This window comes from Trematomus bernacchii, unplaced genomic scaffold (genome assembly GCF_902827165.1).
Source record: "Trematomus bernacchii unplaced genomic scaffold, fTreBer1.1, whole genome shotgun sequence".
In the NCBI taxonomy this organism is placed as follows: domain Eukaryota; kingdom Metazoa; phylum Chordata; class Actinopteri; order Perciformes; family Nototheniidae; genus Trematomus; species Trematomus bernacchii.
This window is the reverse complement of record NW_022987564.1, coordinates 12,586,643-12,601,750: the sequence shown is the minus strand read 5'-3', so window position 1 is coordinate 12,601,750 and position 15,108 is coordinate 12,586,643. Positions and strand designations below refer to the sequence as shown.

Here is a 15,108-nt window from a genome sequence, read left to right as displayed (position 1 = left end):
ATAAAGCTGATTTAAGAGAACACAGTACCATACTGTGTATTAGGTCAGGGCTGTTGAAACCATAGGATTTAATATAGTTACAGACAATAGTTATTTACAGGGCAAAAAGCTGCCAGTTAGTAACGTTGTTGGTTTTTAGTTCAGAGGACGAGGACCATACAAGTATGAACAGGCCACTTTAAGGCAGGTGTGTATTTCTGTGGGATGAGTGACATTTTTGAATTTTCTACATTCAATTTAAACAGTTCTGCTAATATGTTTCCGTTCCAGAAAACACAAGAAAGAATAATTAAACTTTATGAAGGAGCAGGTATCTGTTTCACTATAGTTGATTGTGGTTTATTATGCATGGTTCTTGGTTCTACTTTTTATTTCCTCATGTTACTGTAAGTTAAATGAATGATGGAGTTTGCTTCTGGGGGTTCTGATGTGGGGGGGAGGCTGTTGTCGACACCGTCAAGGCTTTTTCTGCACACTGGGCAGGTATCATGCTGTGAGAGGGAGAGGAAAGAACAAGCAAAAGTCAGACCAGAGAAATCCTTTGGTAACAAAAATGCTTCTGTGTTGTCATCACAGCACTGAAGTCATGATGTGTGACACTCTTAAAACCTCCATGGCAAATCTAACCAGGCTTCAAACCCCCACTGACCACATCCACTCATCGCCCTTACCAGCTCCAGCCAAGGCACTATACATTCACTGTGGAAGAAATGGAGGCAGGGAAGCTTCCTGACAGACTCCCCTGATGTATACTCCTCCCTACAAACTGGACACTCCAGTCTGCAGTCTGGGAGAGAAAAACAGAAAGTATGAGAGTGTGCAAGAAAAACAGAAACACACATAGAGAGTAGAAACAAAAAACCCAGTCAATGTTTTTGGGATGATTCATAACTACTCAAATGTGCAAGACAGGCTTTGCTATAATGTTTAATTGTAATTTCTCTGTAACAAAGTTTGATGATGTTTGAATACATATTTAGAAGCTCAAACAATTCTACAAAAACACACAAATTAGCACAACATGAAAAAGTGCCGGACTATACAAAACTTGATTACGCTCTATACTGCCATATTTATATTACTTTTCTTTATATTTCTGTTTCTTTTTTCATTTAAATGTACTTCCAACTTGATTATTTGAATAAGTGAAGCTATATTATTAATATAATTTAGTCTAATTGAGCATCCAGGACAGTAAAACATTATTAACATTATTAACTAGGAATGGGAAGAGAAGGAAGAGGTAAAGAAAAAAGATGAAGGAAACAAAAGATAGGAGGTAAGGAAATGGAAGGAGGATGGAAGGAAAGAATGCAAGGAAAGCCTAAAATAAAAGGAAAGTAGGAGGAAGGAAAGGAAAGAAATGAAAAGATAGAGGACATAAGAAGAGTTGGGAAGAGGAAAGAAATGGTGGGAGGAAAGAAGTAGAGGTAACTATAGAAGGAGGGAAGGACAAATAGAAGGGTCGTGAAAAGAAGTGAAGGAAATGAGAGACAGGAGGGGGCAAAGAGGCAATTGACAAGATGGACAAGAGAGGACAGATTAGAGGGAAAACAAGCGAAGGAAAGATATCAAGGGAAATTAATTATATGAGGAAACAAAGGTAAGGCAAGAAGAGATAGGGGAAGAAAGGAGGAGAAAATGAGATAGAAAAACAGAGATGAGAGGAATGAGGGAAAAAAGATATGAGAAGGAAAGAGGTGTGCGGTATGCCGTGCTTTGCTACCTGTCTGTTCTTGAGAGATGCAAACTGTCGGCAGTGATGAGATCATCTCCTTTTCTGCAGGGGGCGGACCTGTGCTCTCCAACTGTCCCAACAACTAGGTGAGTGGGAGAAGAAACAAAGAGAATGGATATATACGAGGAGACATGAGGGGCAGAGAGGGGAAACAGAGTCCACACAAAAGAGTCGGATAAAAAAAGAACAGTTTGTATCTTGATGCAGAATTTGAGGGGTTTCTGTTTCATGTTAAAAGGTTAATGGAGAGGGAAGGAGAAAAAGAAGGGAACCATGCTTGAACTGAACAAAAAGCTTAAAAAGCTCTTCCCCTAATATGACTGACCTCTGTTATGACAGCGTCAAGACCTCCTTGACCCCACGCATAATCTCCAGGGTTTGAGTGCAACTGTAGCATACTAGATCTAAGAGACAAGCATAAGGAGATCAAGAGAGAAGGGGGAGGGAGAGAGGTTATCACACAATGTTAGAGAAAATCCAAAGTAAATGATGTGAATCGAACATTTAAAAAGCATTTACAGGGCAGCTGGTGCAGCACCGGGGTTTCCGTTGTTGGAAAAAAGGCCGGTCAAGAACTGTTGCACAATCCTTGAAAGGGCACAAACAGAAAGCAGATGTTTGCTTTGGGTTGCTTTCACAACACATATTGTATTCAGCATCAATTCACGCCACGCCTTTATGATTTACCCAGGATGCATGCAGCTGTTCTCCTCTGTCAAATGTTATACACAATAGATAAAGTATTGGAGCCTATTTAAGTGTTTGATCACTGAAGCGAAGCAATTCCATATGAGGATCTGCACAATGAAAAACTGTCTGGAAATTGTATAAAACCTTCAGGTGCTCTGATTTATTTGTTAACACAGAGGATTGACAATAAAGTTGACTTTGATTTTAATAAAAAATGTATGAATGAATAATGTGCCAAACCACAGTGACATTCTACATCTCACCTTTTATGTAATCAAGACATAAAAAGAGAGAAATAACTGTCAAATGTAAAAGCATGCTTGAAGATTTTTAAAAAGTCAGAGTTCAGCACATGGTGTTTTTTCTGTATACCGTGTCCACACACCCTTCCACTGCTGGCCTTTGGTCTGGCCTGGGCGACCTCTCCTCTTCAGACGGGGAGGGAGACTCTGGTTCTGCGGCCTCAGCAGCGATTGGCGTCACTGGGGAGGGACAGATCTGACCTGACGATACCTGCTCGCTGTCATCTGGGTCCGACTCTGAGGAGGGCGGATTGGACAGCAGAGCAGACCGCTCCATGAACAGCAGCTGCCATAACTTGGAGGAACAGAGCCAATAAATGTGTCACACAAAGCCTTAGAGAAAGAGGAGTGTACATGTTAAGTAAGTGAAATATGTGAGGACATACCTCTGAAAACAACGAGTTTGAGTCTTCACTGGACACTGGTGAACTATTCTGCAGGAGACTAAACAGCAAAATAATAATACATTTTAAAATCAGTGATGCAAAATGACTGGCACTGGCACTAACTACAGTGACCATCATGCATTTTAATACTTGGTAACATGATTCAAAACCTTTTTATCAAGCAGAGTAAACTTTAAGAACAGTGAATGTATACATCAAGACCGAGCTGTACCTGGAGTCTTCTGACACCTCCTCAATGAAGTCAGAGTCACATCTGGGACAGACAAAATCCTCGAAGAGAAAATATGTATACAAATAAATGTTGACACTCATATTTATGTGTTAACATATCATATCATTCCAAGTCATTATGATTGACCATACATTGTTGTATCGGGCATAGCCTAGGCACATTGTTATGGCAAAGTCCCTGTATTCATGATCCTGGCTTGGGACGTGCCACATATAATCTCTTTTACCCTATGCCAAAAAGTATCATTAATTTATAGCATACAAATTCATGTGCATAGGGGTCACCATAAACTTTTGGCCATTTAGGCATATAAACACAAACACACGTGCGTAAGTGTGCCATCTGTGCAACACATGCACTCAATAGAGATTTCCTCCAACTTAATAAATTAAATAAATCTCCAACTAAATCAGTCCAAGTAAAGTTGTGTCTCTCAGACGGGTTTTAGTGAGACAAAAGGGGACAAAACAAACCGGGTGCAGGGGTTAAAGGCACCACCTATTTGCGGCTCTGTGGCATGTAACAGTAAGGGGAAAGCGCTCCTGGTGCATGTGGAAACTCCCAGACAGCCCCTCCTACCTCTCTCTCGCAGTTGACAGAAGACAACTGGACACAGAGAGTTGCCAACAGTGGTTGCTGCTAAATATGGCAACGTGAATCACCAGATTTCACTCCCTCTCTTACTAATGTAAGATCCTGGCGCATGCTTTACGCACATAAACAACCACCAACAGGCTGTCATGTGTGTACTTTTGTGATTCCAATCATACAAATTGTGATGGTAACAAATATATCAGTAAACTGAACGAGTCTCTAAAAGAGAAAGAGCTTTTAAAATGTTAATCCGTCCGTCGATGGCCGCGTGAATGATCCCCAGCAGAAACCTTGGAATAAAGACACTCTTCAAAGTGACTCACCGGGAGTTTGGGCTTTGTTTCACTTTTACAGCAGTGACAGAAAAAACGGTGTTGTGGTGTCTCCGCAGCCTCCGCCATCTTCACGGTAAAGCGAGGTGCCTGACGTCGGTGTGGAAGCCCATAAAAGTCCCACACTCACGGCTGTCTGACGGGTCACTGAGGGTCCCTGTCAGAAGCGCGGCTGCAGATGGCACATTAACATCTTTACCGAGCAGCCAGCACACATTGTCATGTTTATCAAAGAAATATTTGCAAAAGATAAAACTATTCATCTGTGGCTTAGTAAATCGGGCTTACCTTTGTCCTGCAACGATGCCCAAACAAGCCAAGAGCTTTAAGAGCAACACGTTGTTGTATCACGGGTGCAGTTTCCTTCAAGTGTGTTGGGTGTCGCCAGAGAATAACAAATGGTGTAGTTGAATGTGTTCTCTTCTTAAAAACAAAAAATGGGTTAAACTTTTTTAAATGTAACTGACTTTTACTGCTACTACTAACAAGCAGTCTCCCAGCAACGCAAATTCAGTGACAACATGTCAGTTAAAGTGTGAGCTAATATGCTAAACTTGCTTAAAAAGGTCTGTTTGACCGATTGAAAACATAAATACAATATCAAAAAGCCTGTGATCAAAGATTTTCATCGTCATAACTAAACTAGCTATGTACGTATGACTAATAATAATAAAAGCCTTGAACCTTGAAGTGTATTAGGGTCAAGCATAAGGGGGGGAATGAGAGTAGGAAAAGCATAATTTGTTATTTCAGAATAATGTCAACATGTCGAGAATAAAGGGAAAATGTTGTTGAAAAGTCGAACTCTGTGACAGGCATACAAAAAATATGTTGCTATATATTTTGAGAAAAAAACATCAACATTTGGAGAATAATTTAAATGTGCGCACATTACTTAACATTGGCCTACAACTTTGATCTCCAAATGCAAAATAAATCAAATGTCTTGCAATTCTGGTTTATTCCCCTTATGCCTGGCCCCAATACTGGCATATAATCCTGTTTATAACATGTAAATTAGATAAGGCAATAATAAGGGTAGTGTATGTTGTGAGTAAGCATGACAATATATGTTTATTAAAACCAAGACAGTGACATGTAACAATAATCATAAAACCACAAGCAGCACCAACAGAACAGTGACAGATATTTTTTAAACCAAAACAACACAAGTTCATAATCTTTACAGTATGACAGGATTTGGCAAACAGGTAAATAGGCATTCTTATTTGGAATAATAACAAAACATGTTAATTTACACTTAAGCAACAGAGAAATTAGTTGTTAGAATGGCATCATATCAGTGTTCAGCTCCAACTCAAACATGGCTCCTTGTAAACACAATGTACATCCAGGTCATTTAAAATGGCAACTATCCAGGCTTACACTGTCCTACATGGCACACAGCTGGTCCTTCCATAAAAAAGCATGTTCCCTGCATTTACGTTTCATACAGCTTCAGCCTTTATTTTTTTTCACATTTCGTATCATCTTTCCGTTCCAACAATCAACACAATGTGATTTGTTGACTCCTAGTTTGGCAATGTAGCTAACTTGTCCTGTACACCCTTTGAACTTAGAGAACCCCACCTGTCTCATGCATGAGCCCTGAAGTCCAGATGCTCAGGGGTAATTATACAGACCAATTCTAATCACCTGTGGGGAAATAAATACCAAAGAGATCCTCTATCGAGGTGAGAGGGCTCTCCTTCTCACCCTCCCAGCCCCTCTCGTGCCTCTCTATCGAGGTGCGTTGAAGGCCCCCTGGGCAGCGCTGGTTGCAGCTGTGGTGGCGGCCTGGCGCACCGCCTGATTGGACATGACTCCGGTGGCGAACTCGGCTTGGGCCTTCTGGAAGCTGGCATCGGTCTGCCTGTACTGACTGTGGATCTAAAGAGGGGAAGAGCAATAGCACGCTGACACCCGATACATGAAGCAATTCATCCTCATATCATGCACGTTGTGAGGCGGAAAATGATCCGCAGAACCTGATATGGAGGCTATTCTTCAGACTGTTTGTTATCTGCTGACTGCTGCATGACAGGTGGACCACCTGGGCACAATGGGTGCAAGTATTTCCACGAGAGATAGATAGTGCAAATTGTCTAACATTAGTTTGTAGCCTGATGAAAGCATTTATTATTTAAGTATTTTTTTTACCTAGACCTACTTGTCCTTCCGCTTATTAATTTGTAGTAATTTACATTAAAGGTGGGGTAGGTAAGTTTGAGAAACCGGCTCGAGATACACTTTTTGTTATATTCCATGGAATGCTCTTAACATCCCGATAGCAATGAATATCTTAAGTGCTTTGACAAAAAAATCCATAACAAAATTTCATCTGTGGAAGCCGTAGTACTGTAAAAAGCACGACCAATCATTTTAGCCGGCCCGGCTAAAGTAACTGGTTGGCCTACCTGCCTGTCAGCCTTCCATCTGTGCACAAACTTATCTCGTGCCCTCATTGGTCATGTGCGCGTTCGTGTGTGTTGGAGGAGGGGCTCTGTAAGGAAGTGGCAGATTTTTTCCGGTTGTGTATTTTCAAATTCTAGCGCACTCGAGCTGGTTTCTCCAAAATTACCTACCCTACCGTTAATAAATATATTATAATTGTGCTGCATTTATGTTTAAAAAATATGGATTTCAAATTTTGCATTTATCAAATCTAATTTCCATATTTTTTTCCCTAGAGTTTACCACACAGAATGAGTGCTCAATAAAACGTTTTGCAAGGTTTTTAATTGTAAGCTTTTGCATGTAATTGATAAGTAGTGAGCATACGACAGGATAAATAAGACTTGTATTATATTAAACAAGTTGTGTGTGAGTTTTCAAATCTGTACTTAGTGTCAAAATTAAAATCTACATTTGAGTCACTACCCGTTTATTTTCACTGCATGTAAAATGTGTTATATTCTGTTTTCACCTTCTGCAGCATGACGACCCCCATGGCGGTTTGGGCAGTGAAGCAGACGGCATTCATCATCATGATCGCACCAACGGGGACACTGGTCTTTAGAGCAGCCAGGCTCACGATCCATCCGCTGAGGAGAAGAGACAGTGAGACAGAGAAATGAACAGAGGACAGAAACTGAAAGGAGCCATGTGTCTGTACAACACAGATATGCTTAAGTATACCTGAAACCCCATCCAGGGATACCAATAGTCATGATGACGTTGGTGACCACTTGGGCGAAGAAAATAAAGAAGAAGACGAAGAAATTGAAGGAGCTGTCACTCCTAGAGGACAAAAATCACAGAAAGAGAAGTGAAACATAGAGCTTGTTTTAATATTTAAAAGGATTTTGACACAAAAATAAGGGTCCTATCTGTGATGCAACAAAGAATATTTGTTTCTTAACTGAACGAAAATTAAAGTGATTCCATTAGAATTAAGTGCCATTTTAAATGAATTTCAAATACTTTGGTCAGGATAATCACAAGACATTGTTGTTTTATGAGATATTACAGTTGATATTCCTGGGTTGTGAACTGACAACACAAGACATTCGAAAACATTACCTAGGATTTTGTGAAACTTGGATTCACATTTTTTATTTTATTATAATTTTACAGACCGAATTATTAATTTAAAAAACAATTAACGGGCTATGCCATAATCTGCGTTGGGCTAGCATGTTTTTTATATTGTTGGGCTTTTTCATGGGGATGGTGGTACACACCTGAATGCTTTGTACATGGGTCTGTACCAACAGATGAAGGAGCATGGGGCGAAGAGGAGGGCCCAAAGGATGGCTAGTCCCAAGCCAACTCCCCCCGAGGAGTCCACACAGAACATGGCCAGGGAGGAGACCAGGTTGAAGAGCAGTGTGCAAGTGCCGACTGGACCATGAAGAAAAAAGCAGAAAAAGGAGACCGAAGGATAAATGAGAATAGCTGAATGAATGGGGGGGATCTCTTTGTTGTTTCGTGACAGCGCTGTGGACTACAAAGAACACAAATCCAACACACCTCAGCTCCCTTTGAAGAAAGAGCCAACCTGTCAGGACATTGGCTGATGCAAATTATGACATAATATATTACTTTTCTTTGCCTGCTGCTGGGTTTAGAATTGGCTGTTTCAGTTTTCCTTTGGTCCAGGCTCAAGACTCAAGATTTATGTTCAATATTAGGTTTTATGCTCGGCCACTTCCTATAGTATTCGGTCACTTTCTGCCTCAACCCTCTCACTCCCCCTCTCAGTATTAATGTTCATTTTAAAATATGTTCTTGTTTACAAAAGCACACACATCCAGATAATAAAAGTCCTCAATCTGGCAGTGAAGTGTCAGATTTCTTGAACAAACATTCCCGCTCCGACCTCAGACAGCGCAGGAGGAGTCACACAGGCTTGAGTCAGTTCTAGCTTTTTCTGAAGTGATTCTTTCATTTATAAAATCACCCCCTTCAACTGATGCATCTTCACACTTCAGATGAGTATGGCAAAATTAATAAACTTCACCTGTTGATTATCTTGCTTAACATGTGATAATATGCATACATGTCTGGAGCAGGGTTTCCGTTAGCCGGTAATTACCGGTTTTTAGCTGGTAAAATTTATAAAAAAACGGTAAATTCAAAACCTGCCGGTCAAAATGTCCGGTAATAATTAGGGATGCTCCGATCGATTGCTGCCGATCATTATCGGCCGATATTCACTCTTAATAGTTTGATCAGTGCTCTCTATAAAGGCCAATCAGGAGAGCTGGATCTGATCGATATGGACATAAACACGAGTGAAGTATAACCGGACGAGAGAGAGGGATCAGAGATCAGATCAGCTGCCAAGTCTGACGGAGACACGCAGCTCTGCATGATCACCTGAAGCCCCGAGCGAGCTGCATGAGATACAGACGGGCTGTCAGGAGAGAGAGAGAGGGAGAGGGGAAAAGAGAGGCTCCGTTTCTCCCGTGTTATTATTCAAAGTTAATGTAAACTTTTGAATAATGTACTTCATCTACTATAAGTAGTTTGTTTGAATGTAATAATTATGTTGTTTGTTGTTTGGGGAAGCGTATCATTTATTGAAAAATGTATATCTTTTCGATCTGTTACGATTATAAACTGAAGCAATATAAAAATGAACCCCATTAACTGAGTTTCAAACATCAGCATATCCGGTCATAGTCCGGTAATTACCTGCTAACGGAAACTCTGCTACACAATTCTTATTATTCTTATTGAAACATGACCGGTAAGTTTCGAATTTGTCCGGTAAAATTAATTATTTCCGGACACTTGACCGGCAAGAAAAAATCCTAGTGGAAACCCTGGTCTGGAGCTGAAATCTGAAAGCCAGGTTTAAAATTAAAGGTATATTTTTTGAAACATTAAACATTAAACTTAAACTTGGCATAGCTCTTTTTTAATGAACTCTATGAATCTGAAAATACGGTCAAAAGCCATAAAAACAACTTTAGAATATGGAGGAAGTGAAACTGGAAGTTTTTGTGTATGTAAGTGCTGCTGAAGTGGAGATGTGTGGGTCAGAGTTTGAAAAAAACTATGATTAAAAAAAGATATAGTTATTATATGTTATACACTTGCAAGACATAACAAGTGAATAGGGTAAACATGTATATACATCACCACTAAATCTGCTAGTTGATAACTTCAAATGTATGTTTAGATATGTATACGAGACATTATCTAATGTTAACTTAAGTTGAATTAAGGAGCAAATACTAAATGTGTATTTTGGGTGTTTTCATTCCGCTAGTCGGAAGAAAAGGCAAAATTGCTCAAACTCTCAAGATTGACCAGTGCATCAAAAAAGAATGATTTGACAAGTGTCTTTCCTAAAGTGTCAGCAGGTGAATATTTCAATTTTTCACTTCAATCACACACCCTATTACTGCCCCAGATAAGCACCGTAAGTAACTTTATCACACTGATGCTGATAATTCACACAACAGTGCAGAGTAAAAGTTAGAGGAACTCACACATCCAGAAGTAGTACATGATGGTGACGGTGCGCTGGAAGTGCTGCGTGATCTCCACATTGATGTCCTGGTAGAAGCAGGGGCCCACAGGGCAGAACGATGGCAGCGGGGGCCAGTTATTCTGACGGGCTGATGAAGACAACAGTGGGAAATCATCAATCAAGGCAATTTCTTTTTAACTCCCTAAATCAATTACACATTTAGGTATCTTAAGCATTGATTTCCCGTCTCATCCTCTCTCTCTTACCGGCTCCGGGTCCCAGGGCGTGTGACTCGAGCTCCCGCTCTCTCCTCTCCAGCTCCCGGGCTTTCTTCTCCAGCTCCTCCTGCTTCCTCAGCAGCTCTGCTGTGGTCGCGTTCACTGCCGTCTAACAGAGTAAGACATAAAGTAGAAGATGAATTAGAACTGCATATCAAGTTTCAAAGAGAGAGGTTGTGTGAGTTATAAACAATAAAAAGGATTGTGTTAACGATCTGTTATTATAAGAGATTCACATGGCCATTCATATATAAACACTGAGCCTTTTTTTCTCACCAAGGACTCCCATTGAGATTAAGAATCTATTATTTTAAGTAAAACAAGGCCAAGAAGTGCAGAGGCATTTATAACCACACAAAAATACTTCAGGAAACATAAAAAGGAAACAACTGTCTGTGTCTCTTCTCGGCAGCATGTGTACCTGGGAGGTGTAGGAGCCATAGTTGCGAGGCTCAGTGGGCGTCGTCCTGCTGGGGGGAGTCTGAGCCGGCACAGGTGGAGCAGAGGGAGAGGTGGCTTCATACGGAGGTGGAGGCTGGAGAAAGAAACAGACATCATACATCAGTGTGACCTCATCCTGTATGCACCAACTTCAACACTTAAAAAGGGCTGGGCAATATATTAATATTATATTGATATAGCAATATGAGATGGGATATTGTCTTGGATTTTGTGTATGTACATTTCTGAGCTTGAATCAAATGTTCTACTTCTTCTATCATCACATTTCTCCTTTACACTTAATGAAAACAACAATAGTCAACCCTACAATTTTGCAGAGGAATTTGGTAAATAAATATTGGGATATTGGGATATTTATTTGTATCACAATGCCCAGCCTTACACTTAAACCTTTTTTTTCAAACAAAAACTAAACTGCAGCTGTGTAACAACAATATGGCCACAGAGGAGTTGAAATACAGAGTTTGAAATGTATCTATTTATTTGTATCAGACATTCATGTCTACAACAATATATGAAGCTTTCAATAACAGATTTACAAAGACTAGTTCAGACTAGTTCAGCTTCAAGTCCAAATGTAGTTCTTGTTGCTGCAGTATTTGCCAATATCAACAGCTGTCAGGAAGTACACATGAACCCAAGCTGTTTCCTAGAAGCAGCAAAGATATTCAATTCTAGAATCATGTATATCGCAAAGCAAGTGTATATTTCAGCTACTCTGTTTATAGCAATAGGTCTTTGATGAACATATTACAACATCAAGTGTCCTCATTAAAGGTTCATGGAGCAGGATCTTTCTAAAGGAAACAGTGTAAAGACTTAAACTAAAACTACCCCTCTCAATCATCACTTGTATGAATCTCTCCAGCCTTACTGTGTCTTAGCTAGTTTGGGTTATTCTTATAAAGAAAATGCATGTCAGTAGAGCGCACCAGTTAAGCTCAAGGTCTGCTGGCATTGAATGAGGGCGTTAAGGTGGTATAATTTCCCAATTTAGTCTAGAGTGGTTGCAAAAAAAAAAACTGCAACCATAGGCGATTTGTTCAGGGAGACAAATAGAAGGAATGAAGGAAGTGAAACTAAATTGCAATTTGAAAACTGAAAGCATGCCGATAGACACAGTAAACATATTAGACATCTGAATAGAAAAAGTATAAGAATGGGATTGAAGATTTAATAAATTGCAATTCATTCGGATTAACTAATTGCCTTTCTTCATCTTGCTGCTAAATGTGGCATCATTTAATTTAACTTGCACATTACCTTGAAGTAAATGTGGAGCCAGTTTCTGTTTCTCAATTTTTTTGTCACAAATCTGAAATTAACTGAATGAAGATGTGTTTGATGATGATTGTCAACATTATATATATGTTTTCTGTTTATATAGCACATTTGCTTTACATCAAACCTGAACAATACATTTAATTTTATCAGACGGAAAACAATAAAATCAATAGAAAACAATCAAATAAACACCAAAATAATGGAAAAACGGGTTAAAGCTTAAAAAGCTAAGGCAATAGCATTTTGTTGTCCTAATGTACTCTTCACACTTTATATATACAGTTTATGCCCTCACAGAAGAAAACAAGGCGGGACAAGGCCTGGCATGACACGAAAGGAAGCTGTTGTGTTGTATATTATCTATACAGTACACTATCAGCAATTATCCCCCATTATCTCACAGATAATACGACATATTACTCACCCCAGGCCCAGTAGTGTTATCAAACGGGTTGTAAAGATCCAGTGTGGCATAACCCGTGTTGCTGCTGTGTTGAGTCACTGCAGGGTCCTAGAAGATCAAAACAAATGGTTTATGGGTTAATTAGCACATAAATAAATGTGACTTGGCCTAATGGCACATTAATCCTCCTTCGACAAACCTGAGCGACTTCTACTGATGTGTTCATCGTTAATAATATGAGCTACAAGTGGGCAAAGCTTGAAAGGAGGGCGGAAAGGCCGAGGCAAAAAGGGACACACGTCACATGAGCAACAACACGCCTGCTATTAGACAGAGAAACATCAGGGACTTCTGCACATCACACAATTAAAACACTGCACCGAGGCAGGATATTACATTATATTCATATTTCATTTCACCCACCTGGAAAGGGTTGGGGTCCTCCATTGGCTCTGGAAAGCTTGTGTATTTTGACATATCGATGGCTTGGTGTTATGGAAAGGGGAGCTAATGTCAATTAGCCACCGCTCGCTGCTAACGGTGAGTCTCTTCCAGCAGATAAAAAAGATGCGCTTGGTTCTTTTGTTAATCGAGAGGAAGGGCGGTGTTAGTCGGTGTATCCAATCAACTAGCTACCCGCCCCTCCGGTGGTCATCTCTCCACAGTTTTGGGAACAGGTGAACACGGTAACGGACAAGTTGAACGCTGTGTTCCCCGGTGTGTGTCTCCTCTCTAGTCCCGGCTGTCAGGATCCGGATCACAGCAGAGCAGATGCTTTCTCCCGCAAGAAAAACAGCCGAGGAACCGGAAGTAACCAGCACAAGTCTGGCGGTCATGTGACTGCTGCTGCGGCAGACAAGCACGTGAGAGCTTTTGGGTCGGCCCGTGCATGTGCTGCCAAAAAATATTCAGAATTTTATAAATATACATTTTAATGAATAAAATCCCCAAAAGATCTCTCGATGCATAATAACATTTATTAATAACAATCATATAACAATCATCTTTTTATAGCTCACATATTTATTTATTCCACAATAAACAGTATTTTTTCCTGTATCATTCATCAAAGATAGCAGAAAAACATGCATTATGTACTAAGGAGGGGACTTGAAAGAGGATTACTCACAAAGTACACAGTAAAAGTACTTCATTTTATTTCTGGTAGAAGTCAAACTAGTACCGAGTCCAACAGTGTCAGTTTTCTTCTATTTGTATCACTCGTCAAATATAGCAGGAAACAAATGAAGAGCAGCTGATTTGAAAAAACAAACTCGAGAGGCGGCTGAGTTGACCGCAGTGCAGAATCGCTGTATAGTTTAAATCTCCTAACAATGTTGTCCATTTTAGACATAGGTTTATTATATTTACAGCCCTTAATAACATCCATTTTCTGGGCTCAATATGTGTCGTGGCCGTTTTCGTTGTGATCGCTAAATTCCCCTTGTTTATAATAATCACCGTTCCTTCAGCAGGATACTGTAGTGATTCAAAGTGTGATTTTAGCAAACGAGTGCTTTTGTTTTGAAATCACTTCCGTGAGTTTCGCCCCGCCCCTCGCTCCAGGTAAAAAGCAAAAACGCTCTTCCGTTTACGTGTTTAATAAAGAAAAACAAATGGACGGTAGATAGGCAAAGGCTACACGGATTCAATCATGTTAGGCTATGTATAATTTGTGGTATAATTTATATAAAACAATGGTAAGGACGTTCCTTTTTGTCTTTAATTACATAAAATATACGTTTGTAATTGTACATTTCCTTTTTTAAATGAATTCCAAATTAAACAAAAACAAACAATATAGTAGGCCTATATATAAGCCAGGATTTGAAGGAACAACTCAACTTTAAAACAATTACTTCATGCTTTGCAGTTTTAAAAAGATAATTGTCTCCTCTTCCAGTAGATGTCAGTCTTGTGTATTGAAGGAATAATTTCCCCTACTTCTCTGGTCTCAGCCCATGTGTTTCTCATGAAGAATGAGGGACTTTAAACCACAGGTAAGTAGGTGTTTTTCAAGTGCAGCAAAAATAAATGTTTATCCTTTTATTTTGACACATTCACTTAAACATGTAATTTAAGTTAATCTTGAAGCATTGTTGCTTCAATAAATCTTATTTTCATGCAATTGATTTGATTTTTCTTTCCTTGTACAAAGGGTGCATGCCTAAAGGACTTTTCTATAGTTATTTTCTTTGTACTGCTCATATATGACCCTTTCAGTCACCTTTTGAGCAGCAGTAGAAAGGATTACACCTTTAGTTTATACCTATGGTTTATACTCACTTCATGGCCTAATGCATAATCCAGCCTGGTCTCTTTCCCTTTTCTTCTCCTAGAAGTGTAATGGGGTCACATGGGTGAGGGCCTTCCATAGGGGCAGTCATATGATTTCTATACATACACATAGGTCAGATTGTCACGCACATAAACAGTTCTCACATACTGTACATTCCCCATTTC

General features: G+C 39.7%; 2 protein-coding genes across 3 annotated transcripts; both read right to left on the bottom strand.

The window, feature by feature from the left end:
* Positions 1-365: 365 nt before the first annotated feature.
* si:ch211-81a5.1 (E3 ubiquitin-protein ligase RNF115) lies at positions 366-4,621 on the bottom strand. Its single transcript, XM_034124716.1, has 10 exons — positions 4,584-4,621; positions 4,287-4,467; positions 3,349-3,407; positions 3,117-3,174; positions 2,814-3,025; positions 2,258-2,326; positions 2,064-2,142; positions 1,727-1,820; positions 672-787; positions 366-491 (listed from the first exon to the last, which is right to left on the bottom strand). The coding sequence occupies exons 2-10, from the start codon at positions 4,362-4,364 to the stop codon at positions 369-371; spliced, it is 888 nt and encodes a 295-aa protein (XP_033980607.1). The 5' UTR covers positions 4,365-4,467; positions 4,584-4,621; the 3' UTR covers positions 366-368.
* A 718-nt stretch (positions 4,622-5,339) lies between these two features.
* Positions 5,340-13,475, bottom strand: scamp3 (secretory carrier membrane protein 3). Of its 2 annotated transcripts, none has more exons than XM_034124714.1 (9): positions 13,069-13,475; positions 12,667-12,753; positions 10,918-11,031; positions 10,485-10,605; positions 10,238-10,366; positions 7,979-8,138; positions 7,434-7,535; positions 7,222-7,339; positions 5,340-6,185 (listed from the first exon to the last, which is right to left on the bottom strand). In XM_034124714.1, the coding sequence occupies exons 1-9, from the start codon at positions 13,120-13,122 to the stop codon at positions 6,036-6,038; spliced, it is 1,035 nt and encodes a 344-aa protein (XP_033980605.1). In that variant the 5' UTR covers positions 13,123-13,475; the 3' UTR covers positions 5,340-6,035. The 2 variants fall into 2 exon arrangements, with proteins under 2 accessions (XP_033980605.1, XP_033980606.1); XM_034124715.1 differs by lacking the exon at positions 13,069-13,475 and adding an exon at positions 12,845-12,935.
* Positions 13,476-15,108: the final 1,633 nt, after the last annotated feature.

Excerpts from the sequence above, each read along its gene's own strand:
- si:ch211-81a5.1 (XM_034124716.1), bottom strand. The coding sequence starts at position 4,364 with ATGGCGGAGGCTGCGGAGACACCACAACACCGTTTTTTCTGTCACTGC. Across the intron at positions 2,143-2,257 it reads GGTGCTGCACCAGCTGCCCT|ATCTAGTATGCTACAGTTGC; the intron begins GTAAATGCTTTT and ends CTTGTCTCTTAG. Across the intron at positions 788-1,726 it reads CATCTCTCAAGAACAGACAG|ACTGCAGACTGGAGTGTCCA; the intron begins GTAGCAAAGCAC and ends TTTCTCTCCCAG.
- scamp3 (XM_034124714.1), bottom strand. The coding sequence starts at position 13,122 with ATGTCAAAATACACAAGCTTTCCAGAGCCAATGGAGGACCCCAACCCT. Across the intron at positions 7,536-7,978 it reads CCCATGTACAAAGCATTCAG|GAGTGACAGCTCCTTCAATT; the intron begins GTGTGTACCACC and ends TTTGTCCTCTAG. Across the intron at positions 7,340-7,433 it reads ATCCCTGGATGGGGTTTCAG|CGGATGGATCGTGAGCCTGG; the intron begins GTATACTTAAGC and ends TCTTCTCCTCAG.